Source organism: Hippocampus zosterae, chromosome 5 (assembly GCF_025434085.1).
Source record: "Hippocampus zosterae strain Florida chromosome 5, ASM2543408v3, whole genome shotgun sequence".
Classification (NCBI taxonomy): Eukaryota; Metazoa; Chordata; class Actinopteri; order Syngnathiformes; family Syngnathidae; genus Hippocampus; species Hippocampus zosterae.
Genome location: NC_067455.1, coordinates 24,806,429 through 24,819,545, shown reverse-complemented (window position 1 = coordinate 24,819,545; position 13,117 = coordinate 24,806,429). Strand labels below are relative to the sequence as shown.

The window sequence follows — 13,117 nt, the reverse complement described above, 5'->3', positions numbered from 1 at the left end:
GACTGGTAGTTACGCCAGCAGTCTTTCCAAATTTGATAAGAGACATGCAATTTGTCTTTTTTCCACTTGCGTTCAGCTTTGCGACACTCCTGCCTAGCTGCGCGGGTAATGTCGTTAAACCATGGCTCGGGTTTAGGTTTTGGGAGCAGTTTTTGAAGGAGCCACCAAATCCGGGATGGCACGACATGACGAGTCGAAACAAGAGGTGAGTTCCTCTGTGTTAGACGAGGGTACGCAAAGGTTATTAAAGGCATCAGAGAAACGACTAGCAGTGTGAGGGTTAAAAATTCGGCGTTTACAACTAGGAGCGCCAGATTTCAGAGCAGCATGCGATAAGACTACGTCAAATAAAACTGCCATGTGATCAGAAATTCCATTTTCAAGGACTTCCAGATTTGACACCGTTATACCATGAGCAAGGACAAGGTCTAAAATATGTCCTTGTTCGTGTGTCGGGCTGGTCACATACTGCACAAAATTAAAAGAGTCGATAAGTCTTAAGAAGTCTTTTGCTAGCGTTTTTTCCGGACAACATACATGGATATTAAAATCCCCCATTAGGAGAATACGATCATATCTCAGCCTGATTTCCGCAAGAAAGCTTGGAAAGTCGCTTAAAAAGTCTTTGTTGTATTTAGGAGGACGGTAAATGACAGCACAAAGCACCGGGAAAACACGACCAACTTCAAAGAAGGTTGCTTCAAAGCTGTTGGCAGATGTGGTGAATGTGCACCGTTTACATTTGAAATTTTACATTCATTACATTACATTGAAAGTTTACATTTCGTGGGCCATATAAAATGATGTGGCGGACCAGATCTGGCCCCGGGCCCTTGAGTTTGACACATGTGATTGATACCCAATCGAGAAATTCTGAAGCAACTATAAGCAAAAGGTCTGTGAAGGTGGGAGGGAGTTTATGCCCAAAAAGCAGCCTCGGAGGCTATTTTGACATAGCCCTTTATTTCATTAAAATTAAAATTCAACAAATATCTATTCCCGGTTACATTCTATTAAATGTCTAAAAACTCTGTTGTGTGTAATAATTTGGAACTGTATTCTATTTTTTGGGGGGGTGGGGTTAAATACATTCGAATTAATCTGAATGAATCTAACGATTGAAAATATAAAATTATATTTGAGTGTCATTCGAATCGAAAATATCATTTACACAATAATTTGGAATGCTGTGTACGATAGTTTTAATAAATCACTCAGATGTGCCAAGAACTCCCATGTGACCGCCGTTTTTGAGATGATTTGTCGGCGACTCTACCGAAACCCCTCCCGTTTCGGATGCCCGCATAATAAAGATAACGCACCTTGTATGGCGGCATAACGTCACATCCGGGTCTTCAGCGGCGGTCCCCTTTCTTGTGCACAGATTGCGCTACATCGACTTCTGTTGTTGATGATCTACAACACCTCTTGGTTGATAAAACGTGAGAGACTCTTATTCAAATCTGTGAAGGACGTGAGAGGTATTTGGGGAATTTACTTTTATGTACCAAAAAGTGGAACCGAGGAGAAATTGCAGATTCGAAAAGGGGCATGCTATTTTAACGTGAGAGAGATTGTCTTCACTTTAAAACCGATGATAAGATACTTTGATGTTCGCAAAGCTAGCAGGCTAACCCCGGCAATGTTTTACGATTTTCCTCTGTCGCCAGTTTGCGTCGATGACCGTCTCATGTAAAGTTACCCAATTAAAAAAACAACAACATTCGTCTTAAACTTATGTAATGTTTGGAATTGGTTACGTTAAATGTTGGCGGCTCCAATGTTAGCATGAGTCCCAGTTTCCTAAAGGAACTGTAGTTTCGTGTCCATTCATTTTCGAGCATCACGTTGAATGTTATTCTTTCAATACAAGTTAGTTGTTGAGGTTTTGTTGCGTTTGGGGTTTTAAGCATATACGATTTATGGTTTAAATGGATACCTGATGTAAATTAAAGGTTACGCTGTATACATTGATAAGAGAATTGGGCTTATCGCTTATATCGGGTAAATTTAAGACAGTCAATAGGTGGAGTACTGACGAGAAGGCGAGCTTGATGATCATTCAAAATCGCCCACATGCGTTGGATCAGTTCCCGGACTTATGAAAGGCCTTTGAAACAGAAGGTGGAAGACTTGCAGCCCGTGGGAAGATGGCGGAGCTCTCCCACAGGCGGTGGTGAAGCCAAAACTTCGGGACTTTTTGGACTTATCCCCGAACATCTTGGCTCATTTCATAGAACACATGCAGGCCAAAAAACGTTACTTAGTATTGTTCTCTGCCGGCGTGTGTCTCCTTCTGCTATTTTGTTTCGGGGGTATTCATGTACCACTTTCCAGACGAGGTCTAAGCCGGCGACATGCGCGAACTCCACACCCTGGGGCGCAGTGGCGTCGCTCCCCGGGGGCCGTTCAACCTTACAGCGCCGGTGAGCGAGACAACGACGACGCGAATGACCACATATCTCCTCGTCAGAAGAGAGAAGGAATCACCGACCTTTTCTCTGGGAAGCATTGCAGAATGGAGTCCTGCTTTGACTTTTCTCTATGTGAGAGAAATGGCTACAAAGTTTACATCTATCCTCACCAGAAGGGAGAAAAAATGTCAGAGAGCTATCAGAACATTTTGTTGTCAATTGAAGGCTCCAGGTTCTTCACACCGGACCCGGACCGGGCATGTCTGTTTGTCCTGGGTTTGGACACTCTGGACAGGGACCAGCTCTCACCGCATTATGTGCACAACCTAAAGGCAAAAGTCCAGAGTCTTCCACTGTGGAATGATGGTAAAAACCACATCATCTTCAATTTATACTCGGGCACATGGCCTGACTACACGGAAGATCTGGGCTTTGACATTGGCCTTGCCATGCTGGCTAAGGCCAGTATCAGCACAGAGAACTTTCGGCCCAGATTTGACATATCCATCCCCCTTTTCTCAAAAGAACACCCCAGGACTGGAGGGGAACGGGGCTACCTTAAACATAACACCATCCCCCCATTTAGGAAGTACCTGCTGGTGTTCAAGGGAAAAAGATATTTAACTGGAATAGGATCTGGTACCAGGAATGCCTTGTATCATGTGCATAACGCCGAGGATGTTGTCCTTCTCACTACCTGCAAGCACGGCAAGGATTGGCAGAAGCACAAAGATGCACGCTGTGACAAGGATAATGCAGACTACGACAAGTGAGTACTATTTTGACTGTCATGTTGTTCATTAAGTGAGCAGGCTATGATAAACGGGTCTTTTCATTTTATTAATGTTTTTGATGGAGGGGAAATGAGTTGATAGAAGCATCTGAATCATTTTTTTCAACAATCTATTTTAAACGTGCACAAAAATAATTGCAGTTTAATACAGTAATGTGTGTGGTGAACACCCCCCTCACAAAATTAAAAACATCAACTTACAAAAAAAGACACACTCCCAAGAAAAACATAGTTAGAAATAATCAATAATCAGTACAACAAAGGTAATAACTTGCCTGCTTTCACAAATTGTTGGAGGACTTAAACGTATCTATTCCTGTCCCTGTATTTATGTCGTTGTTAATATAGCTGATATATATATATATATAGTTAAAATAGGATATCTTAATAGCTATCGATACGCAACATAAAATGAATACAGTACTGTTCACAATGTTCAACTTCACTGGCGCGTTTTGGCTGCCGCTGCTCAACCCGTATTGTTTTGTTTTTTGTTATTGTAAAGTGTCCTTGGGTGTCTTGAAAGGCGCTTATAAATAAAATGTATTATTATTATTATTCACTCAACTCGGCTACATTTAAAACAACCACCACTGAATACGAAGTGGTTTACACGGAGCAAAAATAACTCGTACAACTAACAATAAATTAATAATGAAGAGAGTAGAAAGAACAAAAACAGTCAAAGCAAATGCTAAGTCTCATAATCACAAGACACCCTGTCACAATACCATCTATAAGTAGCTGTCTATATTCGATTAATTTTCGATATATCACTGACCCCGTGCATATATAGTTCCCACACTCATTTTATGAAACCATATACCTAAAACTCTCATTTTCCAACGATCATGATTGTAACTATATCTTACCTATACCATCAAAATTAGTCATATGTACAGTCATGCTACAGGTCATTCCAAACCTAGTGCTTAACCCAGCCCCCCGTCTTCTCTGTAGTACTCCGAAATGCATTTTAAGATATTTATATTTGAACTGATTTATCGTTGCACGTGATTATTAATTATAGCCAGGGATGCTGGTAATGTGCCACTAAGTACTAAATTACGAAGTAACGCTTTACTCCAAAATATGCCTATTTTCAAGCAACAACTAAAACTGTATTTTTTTTCCCCAGTCCAGAACTGTTATTGGTTATCCATCCATCCACTGTGATCCAAGCCAGTTATCCTCACGAGGGTCGCATGTGTGCTGGAGTATATCCCAGCTGCCTTCGGGCAGTGGGTGTGGCACACCTTGAACCGGTTGCCAGCCAATCACAGTAGTTTATAGTTACAATTCAAATATTACAAAACATTATTTTGTTGAGCACATTTAATTCTGTGTGCGTGCAGGGTTTGATTCCAGGCCCCGGTCTTCCTGTGTGAAGTTTATATGTTCTCCCTGTGTCTTGCGTCAGTTTTCTCTGGGTACTCCGGTTTCCTCCCACCTTCCAAAAACATGCATGGCACGCTGATTGAACACTCCAAATTGTGTGTTTGTGCGATTGGCTGGCAACCAGTTCAGGGTGTACCGAGCCTGCTGCCTGAAGACAGCTGGGATAGGCTCCAGCACACTCCCGACTCTTGTGTGGATAAGCGGATTAGAAATTGTATGGACATTTACTTCTCTATGGTAGCAATGTCGGTGTTTCACGCAGCAATAATACCCTAAATCATGGGTGCCCAAACTTTTTGGACCTCAGATCAACTTTTCTGTCAACCACCCTCCCGGTCGCCTCTTACCGCGCACGCCATTTTGAGAAACGGCCTGACACGGAGGCATGCAATGCACCGTTGCAACCTGTTAGCTATCTAGATAGCTCACACGTACCGTTTTGAAGTGCTACCCTGGGCCCTCTAGATTCCTATTAATTGCCTGTGCCCTCGGTGAATTGTACACGAAGCAAACTCTGAATGAGAATAATGACGATAAAAGATTTAGAGCAAGAGCTCTGTCACAAGCTGCAATTGCAGACTGCTGAACGCTAACAACTTCCGGTGACGTAGGTCACGCGCCACCGTAGGTTAATAATTTACCTGCTTTATTTTATTTTAAAAATATTTTTTCATGAAAATGAGACTGATAGGATGATTAGGGTGCAGTGTACATTAACACAAAAATATATTACTAACATGTACAAAGACACACAAATGTTTTTTTTTCTCTTCTCCTCTACACCCCTCGGATACACTTGGCACCTTTCCCAGATCTACCGGTCGATCAGGATCGACGTAATGGCACCCCTGCCCGAAGTAGTTGCCGTTAACCAGCTGCAAGAGGCATCAGTGAGAAAGAATTGACGAGTTAAATAAACATGCACACACCGTTGCCTCTCTCACACACACATATTTTATTATAAACCTAATAGTTAATCAGTAATATAATGTGGAAGGGCACCTCACTTTCCTCGAACACTATACAGACGCTCCCCGATTTACGAACATTCGAGTTACGAACAACGGTACATACGAACATTTTTACGGGTATGTTGAAAAATGTTTGGACAGAGATGCTGTAAGTTAAATTTTGTATTGCGCGCCTTTTTCCTAGTAGTGCTTCTTTCCGCCGCTAAAACCGACGTGAGGCGCTGTGGGAGGAGGAGGAAACGCCTGTCCCCATGCAGAAATTCGAGACGGAACTCTTGGCCGAGGGGTTTTCGCTCATAGATAAAGCCATCCATCGCACTCTTTGAGCAGCAAGACCCAAATATTGACCGTTGCACAAAGGTTGCAAATCAAACGAATGATGCCATACAGTGCTCCTGCATCATTTATGATGAGAAAAAGAAGAAAACTGTGCAATCGTCGTTAGATTGCTTCTTTCGGCCAGTTTCTACTACACCCTCCAAGGAAGATACTAGTCAACCCCTCATCTTCTTCTCCTGGACCCTCAACTTCTTCCTTCATCGATGTTACGGAGGAGGAAGTAACTCTTGAAGCCCATTCCAGCGACAATGAAGACCCTCTCGGCCCCATGATATAAAATCCTCCTCTTCCTTCTCCTCCCCTTCCATCATGTCCTTAAGCCTTCGAGTACATCTTCCAAAAGTAAGTTAAACTTCATTTTGCTATACTTGTATAAACCTTAAGCATACTTATATAAGACTTCTTTCTACATACATTCTTGCTGCTGGAGGCTGTAAATTTCCCCAGTGTGGGACGAATAAAGGATAGCTTATCTTATCTTATCTTAAACATGCATTCCATACAAAATAGAGCACTGAAGCAACTTGCGAACAAATTCACCTTATGAATGATCGTTTGGAACGTATCTCGTTCGTAAGTTGGGGAGCGTCTGTATTCCTCACTAAAGTCATTCGACGAATAGCTATACATTATAGAATATGTAAGGGAAAGTCTGGTATTTATAGCTTGAACATGGTGAAATGCATTGTGGGAGATTTCAAATTCACCTTCATGTTTGAGGGAGTGACATACAGTGATCCCTCACATATCACTGTCAATGGGGACTCACTGTTTTGCTGCATCTCGCGGACCTTTTGCTGCATTTTCGCTTTTGTTTTTTTAATACTTTTGAAAAATCTGCAATGCACTGAAACCGCGATAAGTGATGACTCGCATGTCCACAATTTGCAATGAGGAAGGATCCAGGGATATTTGCATTTTTCAAACTGTGAGTAAAGTCACGATTTTGAGTTTGTCAACCATCCATCCATCCATCATCTACCGCTTATCCGGGGCCGGGTCGCGGGGGCAACAGCTTTAGCAGGGAAGCCCAGACTTCCCTCTCCCTAGCTACTTCTTCCAGCTCTCCCCGGGGGATCCCGAGTCGTTCCCAGGCAAGCTGGGTGACATAGTCTCTCCAGCGTGTCCTGGGTCTTCCTCGGGGTCTCCTCCCGGTGGGACATGACCGGAACACCTCACCGGGGAGGCGCTCAGGAGGCATCCGAATCAGATGCCCAAGCCACCTCATCTGGCTCCTCTCGATGTGGAGGAGAAGCGGCTCGACTCTGAGCCCCTCCCGGATGACTGAGCTTCTCACCTTATCTCTAAGGGAGAGCCCGGACACCCTGCGGAGAAAACTCATTTCAGCCGCTTGTATCCGGGATCTCGTTCTTTCGGTCACGACCCATAGCTCGTGACCATAGGTGAGGGTTGGGACGTAGATCGACCGGTAAATTGAGAGCTTCGCCCTTTGGCTCAGCTCCTTCTTCACCACGACAGACCGATACAACGTCCGAGTTTGTCAACCATAAAAAAAAAAAAAAAAAAACTATTAATGTTTATTGCACACTCTATGCTGTAAAGAAATATTTTGTTACTTTAAAACGCTATAAAAAAACAAAATAAAACAACGGATTGCCGTCTTTGCAGCCCAGTATGTTATCACGCTTGAATAGAAAGTCACACCAACTCGTGCGTGCAGGAGACCCCCGAATTTGTGTTATATTCATATACAATGTACATTATAGATGTGGAGTTTTGCCATGACAATATTAATAGCTAAATATGTGAAGATTTTATTTAAAATGTACTGATGTTATGTGAGGTTAAAAAAGCCTGTCATTTTTTAAAATTCTAAAATAAACCATTTATGTTAAGTGAAATCCAGAAAAGAATCATTTATATAGAATAAAATAATTATGCCGAAAATGTTGTCTTTAATTTAATTTTAATAAAAATATGTATTTTAAATGTGACTGTTAAAAATGCGCTTCCAATTAAGTGGCACGGCAAGGTCATTTTTATGTTTAACAGCATTGTTGGTATCTGCTGACCATTAAAGCATTTTGTAATCAAACTTAGTTGTTCCATCTAATAGTAGATAATCTAAATATAACTTTTGAAATAAAGCAGTGGTTCTCAATTATTTTGTCATTCCCCCCCCCCCGCACGACTATCTTCTTCTTCTCCTTTCGGCTTGTCCCTTTTCAGGGGTTGCCACAGCGAGTCATTAATTTCCATCTTTCCCTGTTCTCTGTATCCTCTACTCTGACTCCAACTACCTGCATGTCTCCCCTCACGGCATCCATGAATCTCCTCTTTGGCCTTCCTCTCTGTCTCCTACCTGGTAGCTCCATCTCTAACATTCTCCGACCAATGTATCCACGGTCCCTCCTCTGTACATGTCCAAACTATCTCAGTCTGACCTCTCTAACTTTTTCTCCAAACTTTCCTGTCTGAGTTGTCCCTCTAATGACCTAATTTCTGATCATGTCCATCCTCGTTCCATCACAAATCACTTACACTTTTCTCCAGCTGTTCCAACCTGCCTGCACTCTATTCTTCACTTCTCTTCCAGAGTCTCCACTGTTCTGCAATGTTGATCCTAGGTACTTAAATTCCTGTACCTTCGCCACCTCTGCTCCCTGTATTTTTTTGCGACTATAAATAGTATAATTTGTCTGTAAAATTGTTATAAGTACACTTTTGCGTAACACTGTATCCTTATTAACGTATAAAAAAGAAATATGGACCAACTTACAACAAAGAATAGCTTTAGTAACTGGAACAGAAAAGATTTAAAGTGCATATGAAATTCAAAAATAACATTAAATCCTTAATTTAACAATAAATATTTTTTGACTGACCATGTCAAACCATATGATACTGAAAAATAAAATTCCATAAAATCAATAACTAATGATGCATTCAAACTAATCACCAACATTATCTCAGAGCACAATATTTAAAAACAAAACTTTAACCAGCAAAACAAAAACAGATAAAAGTTTGTGCTTTAAAAAAAAAATCAAATGTGATGTCTGGATTAATGGCTTCAATGAGCATGTTTTGCAATGCACAGCTTTTCGAAACGAGGTTTGAAGCAGGACACAGCAACTTTCGCCTCCTGCTCAATGTGTAGCCAGGACTTGTATTTTAGTTTACTGAAGTAGCAGTCACAAAGCGGCATGATTGTTGGTAATATTCGGCACGTTTTCGCTGAAAAAAACTCAAGCAGCTTATCAGAGTGTAATGTCTTTAAGTGACGCCTTAATTTATTTGGCTTCATGCTGTCCGCTACCAACATTTTTGGACACAGTAAGCACATCGATCTTTACTTTTACTTGTCTGCCACCGCAGTTACATTGAAGCCAAGCGCTACATACACCTCGTCATATTTCCTCCCTGAGAATGCTCCCTGCGCAAACTCTGACAATGAGAGAGTCACTGCCTCCTAACATAGTGGAGGTGCTACTGCACGTTATTTTAGACCGTAAAAAAAAATAAAAAGCATGTTCCCCGCAGTGTTGTGTCCAAGGACCGGCAACCCGTGGCCAAGGACAAAGACTTGCCTCCAAGGCCAAGAACTTCCCTCCAAGGCCAAGGACTGATTTTGAAACTGAGGCCTAGCCGAGGACATGTATAAAACGATGCTATCATACCACTTGGCAGGTCTTCATGATTTGCAACACCCCTCCATCATAACCCTTTGCACTCCCTAACGCTTGAATGAAGTGTTTTTATTCAGAGGGTACGTGTTATTTATACTGAGAAAAAATAAATAAAATCACATGGTATACATTTATGAATGAATGTTTTAGTGCAGTAGTTTCTTAATATGAGTAAATCAACACTCAACAGGCATGACTTGGCAAGGAACACTAGTTGAGAAATGACTTTGCATAGAAGTCAATCACTGATTGCAGAAAAAGCGGTAATCTCTCAGTGATAATTTTACAGTTTACCGGCAGCGAGTCCCAGGGACTCGCTGATCAGAAAAGTATGAGTGCCAATATGGATTGAGAGAGTCCCAAATGTCGAATTCTGAAAGGGTCTACTTATTCAATTACATATGATAATAACACACACAACAACATGTACATACAGTACAATGATAAACAAATGCTGCAAAAATTTAAATAATTTCGGAGCAGGCCTGAGGATTTCGGAAATTCATGGTAACCGTTTTTCGGTTCCGTAGGATTACCCAATGGGAAACCACAACAACAAATGTTGGGTTCCGTAAACGTTCATCATGGGAACCCATTTTTCTATTTTGACTGATATTGATCATCAAGAATTCTGAAACTCAAAAGTATAATGTTTCAAGGGTCGATGTTTGAAAACTATGCATTAACAATGAACATTACATCAGCAGCTGTGTACTCCAGGTTTATTCCAAAAAATAAACATATCAAAAACTGGTGTACTCATGTGGCATCATCAGAGTATTTTTTCCAATCTCACACTGCAAAGATTAATTGACTGGTGATCATTAATACAGGTAAGTATTGATGTGTCTTAACATCCTCTTCCCAAGACGATGCATGTGTAATCTACGATCAATTTGACGAAAGAATTTAACACACGTCATCATGAGTTCTACCAACAGTTAACATTAGCATTACTACGCCTTCTGACAAAGGTGTTACCATGCTACAACCAGTAAATTATAGAATAACCAATACTGTTTCATAATATTTTTCACAGCGATTAGCCTACAAATCTAATGACCAATTTGCCTCGTAATCGTGCCTCGCGTCGTATTTCGCTCTCGCGTTCTGTGCATACGTCACAGGTGAGTTTAGTGATACGCCCTTTGGACGATTCGTACGAAAAATCAGACAAGCATTCCCATTTCTTAAATATCTTAATTAGTAGACCCCGGCGAGTTTTTTTACGCCGCCATCTCAAACTTTCATCCGTGCAATTCCTCAGTTTGCGGACTAAAATAACAACCCGCATGCGCAGATAACATCATCTGTTGTGTCCCCCCCAACACTGAAAACAAAACAAAACGAAAATAAATGAGAAGAAACACACTCACACACCACATCACAACCACACACACACAGGTGCAGTTAAATGGCGTGGATCACACAGTCAATTCAAGTGCAGTCACTTTTATAATTAAACTATTTTTCGGTACCGTGAAAATGACGCCACGGAAACGACACGCTACCGGTCACAATTGTTACTGTGAAATCCTCAGGCTTGCCGTAGTTTGTTTGTTTGTTTTGCCAGAGAAATTTCCTTGCGTCCCAAAAACGCACACACATTTGGAACTGTGCGTCCCGTGGGAAAATTATGCGTCTAGGACACGGGACGCAGAAGTAACGAGATGGCTGAATCTCTAACCATTCTCTGAGTGCTACTATTATGACCACTACCACGAATACTACATTAATTAATACCTTCAAATTCACAATAATAATAATAATAAATAATTAAATCACCCATGATTTTAAACTATGTATTATCAATACTCATTATTCCAAACATGAGAAAGCATTCAGCAAACAACCGGAATCGAGCAAAAGGACTCCAAATCCCAACGGACAAACAAGGAAAATTGTGTAGCCACGTTCAAGCATAGTTACGAGGTTGCATGTTATTTGGCGGTGATGCCTCTTTTGCCGTTATCTTGCTATGTGCGCTGCTCATGCATTCACACAACAGAGACATTGTAGTCCAAAATGTGTAACACTGTAGGGAAGATGTATTCTTTTCTGATTGTGGGCATAGTGTGATGGCTAACTTCATGTTGTAGTGGTAGAAATGTGCCAAGTTATTGCTAATTAGGAAGTGGCAGATGTGCTGAATCGCCAAAGATGAAAGAGGGCACTTGCAAAGCGGGGAGGACTGCTCATGCAGTAGCGCGGTTGCATCAGCTTGTCCCCGTTTAACTCTGCCTCCACAAAAAATCACAACAACTGAGAGGGCGAAAAAGAGTTTTGTTATATCTCACCAGTAAATAAATCGATCTCGGTCTTTACCCCTGTTTTGAGCTTATCTTTCAACATCCAACCGTTCCATTTTCCAATCCGCTTATCCTCATGAGGTCTGTGGGGCATGCTGGAGTCTATCCCAGCTGTCTTCGTGCAGTAGGCGGGGGATTCCCTGAATCAGTTGCCAACCAATCGCAGGACGCACACAGGCAAACAACCATCTGCGCTCACACTCACACAAAGGGACAATTTAGAGTGTTCCATTAACCTGCCACGCATGTTTTTGGAATGTGGGAGGAAACTGGAGTACCCATAGAAAACCCACGCAGGCACGGGGAGAACATGCAAACTCCACACATGAAGCTCGGAGCCGGAATCGAACCCTGGACCTCTGCGCTGCAAGGCCGGCGCGCGAACCAGTCGTCCACCGGGCCGCCCAGAACAGGAACCATTGCATTTAAAAAAAAATCTTTGAAGACCGTGTTTTTGACAGTCATTACCGTATTTTCACGACTATTCGACGCATCGTACTAATGGCCGCAGTCTCATTAATGGGTGACATTTCTGTATTTTACACATACACAGGACGCATCGTACTAATGGCCGCAGTTTTACAGTGGTAAAACATAGGCCAGCTTAAACATACGGCATGCATGCGCGCACTCTAACACGTTAGCTTGAAGCATACGGTAGCATGCCAAGACATACAGATAAGATAAAAACACGTTTTTAAAAAGGCAACGAAAGCAGAACTGAGTTCGGGTGTATTTTATTTAGCCATCGTACAATGTTCTCACGTTTTTCGATCAATCATCACCCAGAAATCCATCAAAGTCCTCATCCTCTGTATCAGAAGCAGAGGACTGCACATCTCAATTGTCATTGACTGCATCACATGCTAGTGTGAGTTGCTACGCATTGCCGAGCGGAAAGAAGGAGTAGCAACAGCAAAGTCAACATTTCTCTCGTGTGAAGCTTTCCCACATTTGAAAGTAAAGAACGGAGCGAAACATGGTGGCAGCGCGTGTGTGTAGAAAGAATTGAACAATTGTGCAAGTACCGTAATCCATCAAAAACGCCGCGTTCCCTCTCGTTGTTGCGTATTGTGGCGTAACTCGCCACGTGCTGCCTCTCACTCTTTGTAAAGTTGTGTTTGCCACCGATCATCCATTGTTCCCATGCCGTTTGCAACTTTACTTTGAACGCCCGGTTGATGCCAATGTCCAGCGGTTGTCGTTCTTTAGTCAAGCCTCCGGGAATAACGGCAAGCTCAGA

The 13,117-nt window shown here is 42.0% G+C and overlaps 1 protein-coding gene across 1 annotated transcript in view; it reads left to right on the top strand.

Moving 5' to 3' along the window:
• The first annotated feature begins 1,343 nt into the window (after positions 1–1,343).
• The window catches only part of LOC127600261 (exostosin-1a-like), a 29,608-nt gene continuing 17,834 nt past the window's right edge, over positions 1,344–13,117 (top strand). Inside the window, exon 1 of the mRNA XM_052064699.1 lies at positions 1,344–3,183. Within this exon, the coding sequence (XP_051920659.1) occupies positions 2,243–3,183 (941 nt within the window). The 5' untranslated portion in view covers positions 1,344–2,242. The remainder of the gene's footprint in view (positions 3,184–13,117) is intronic.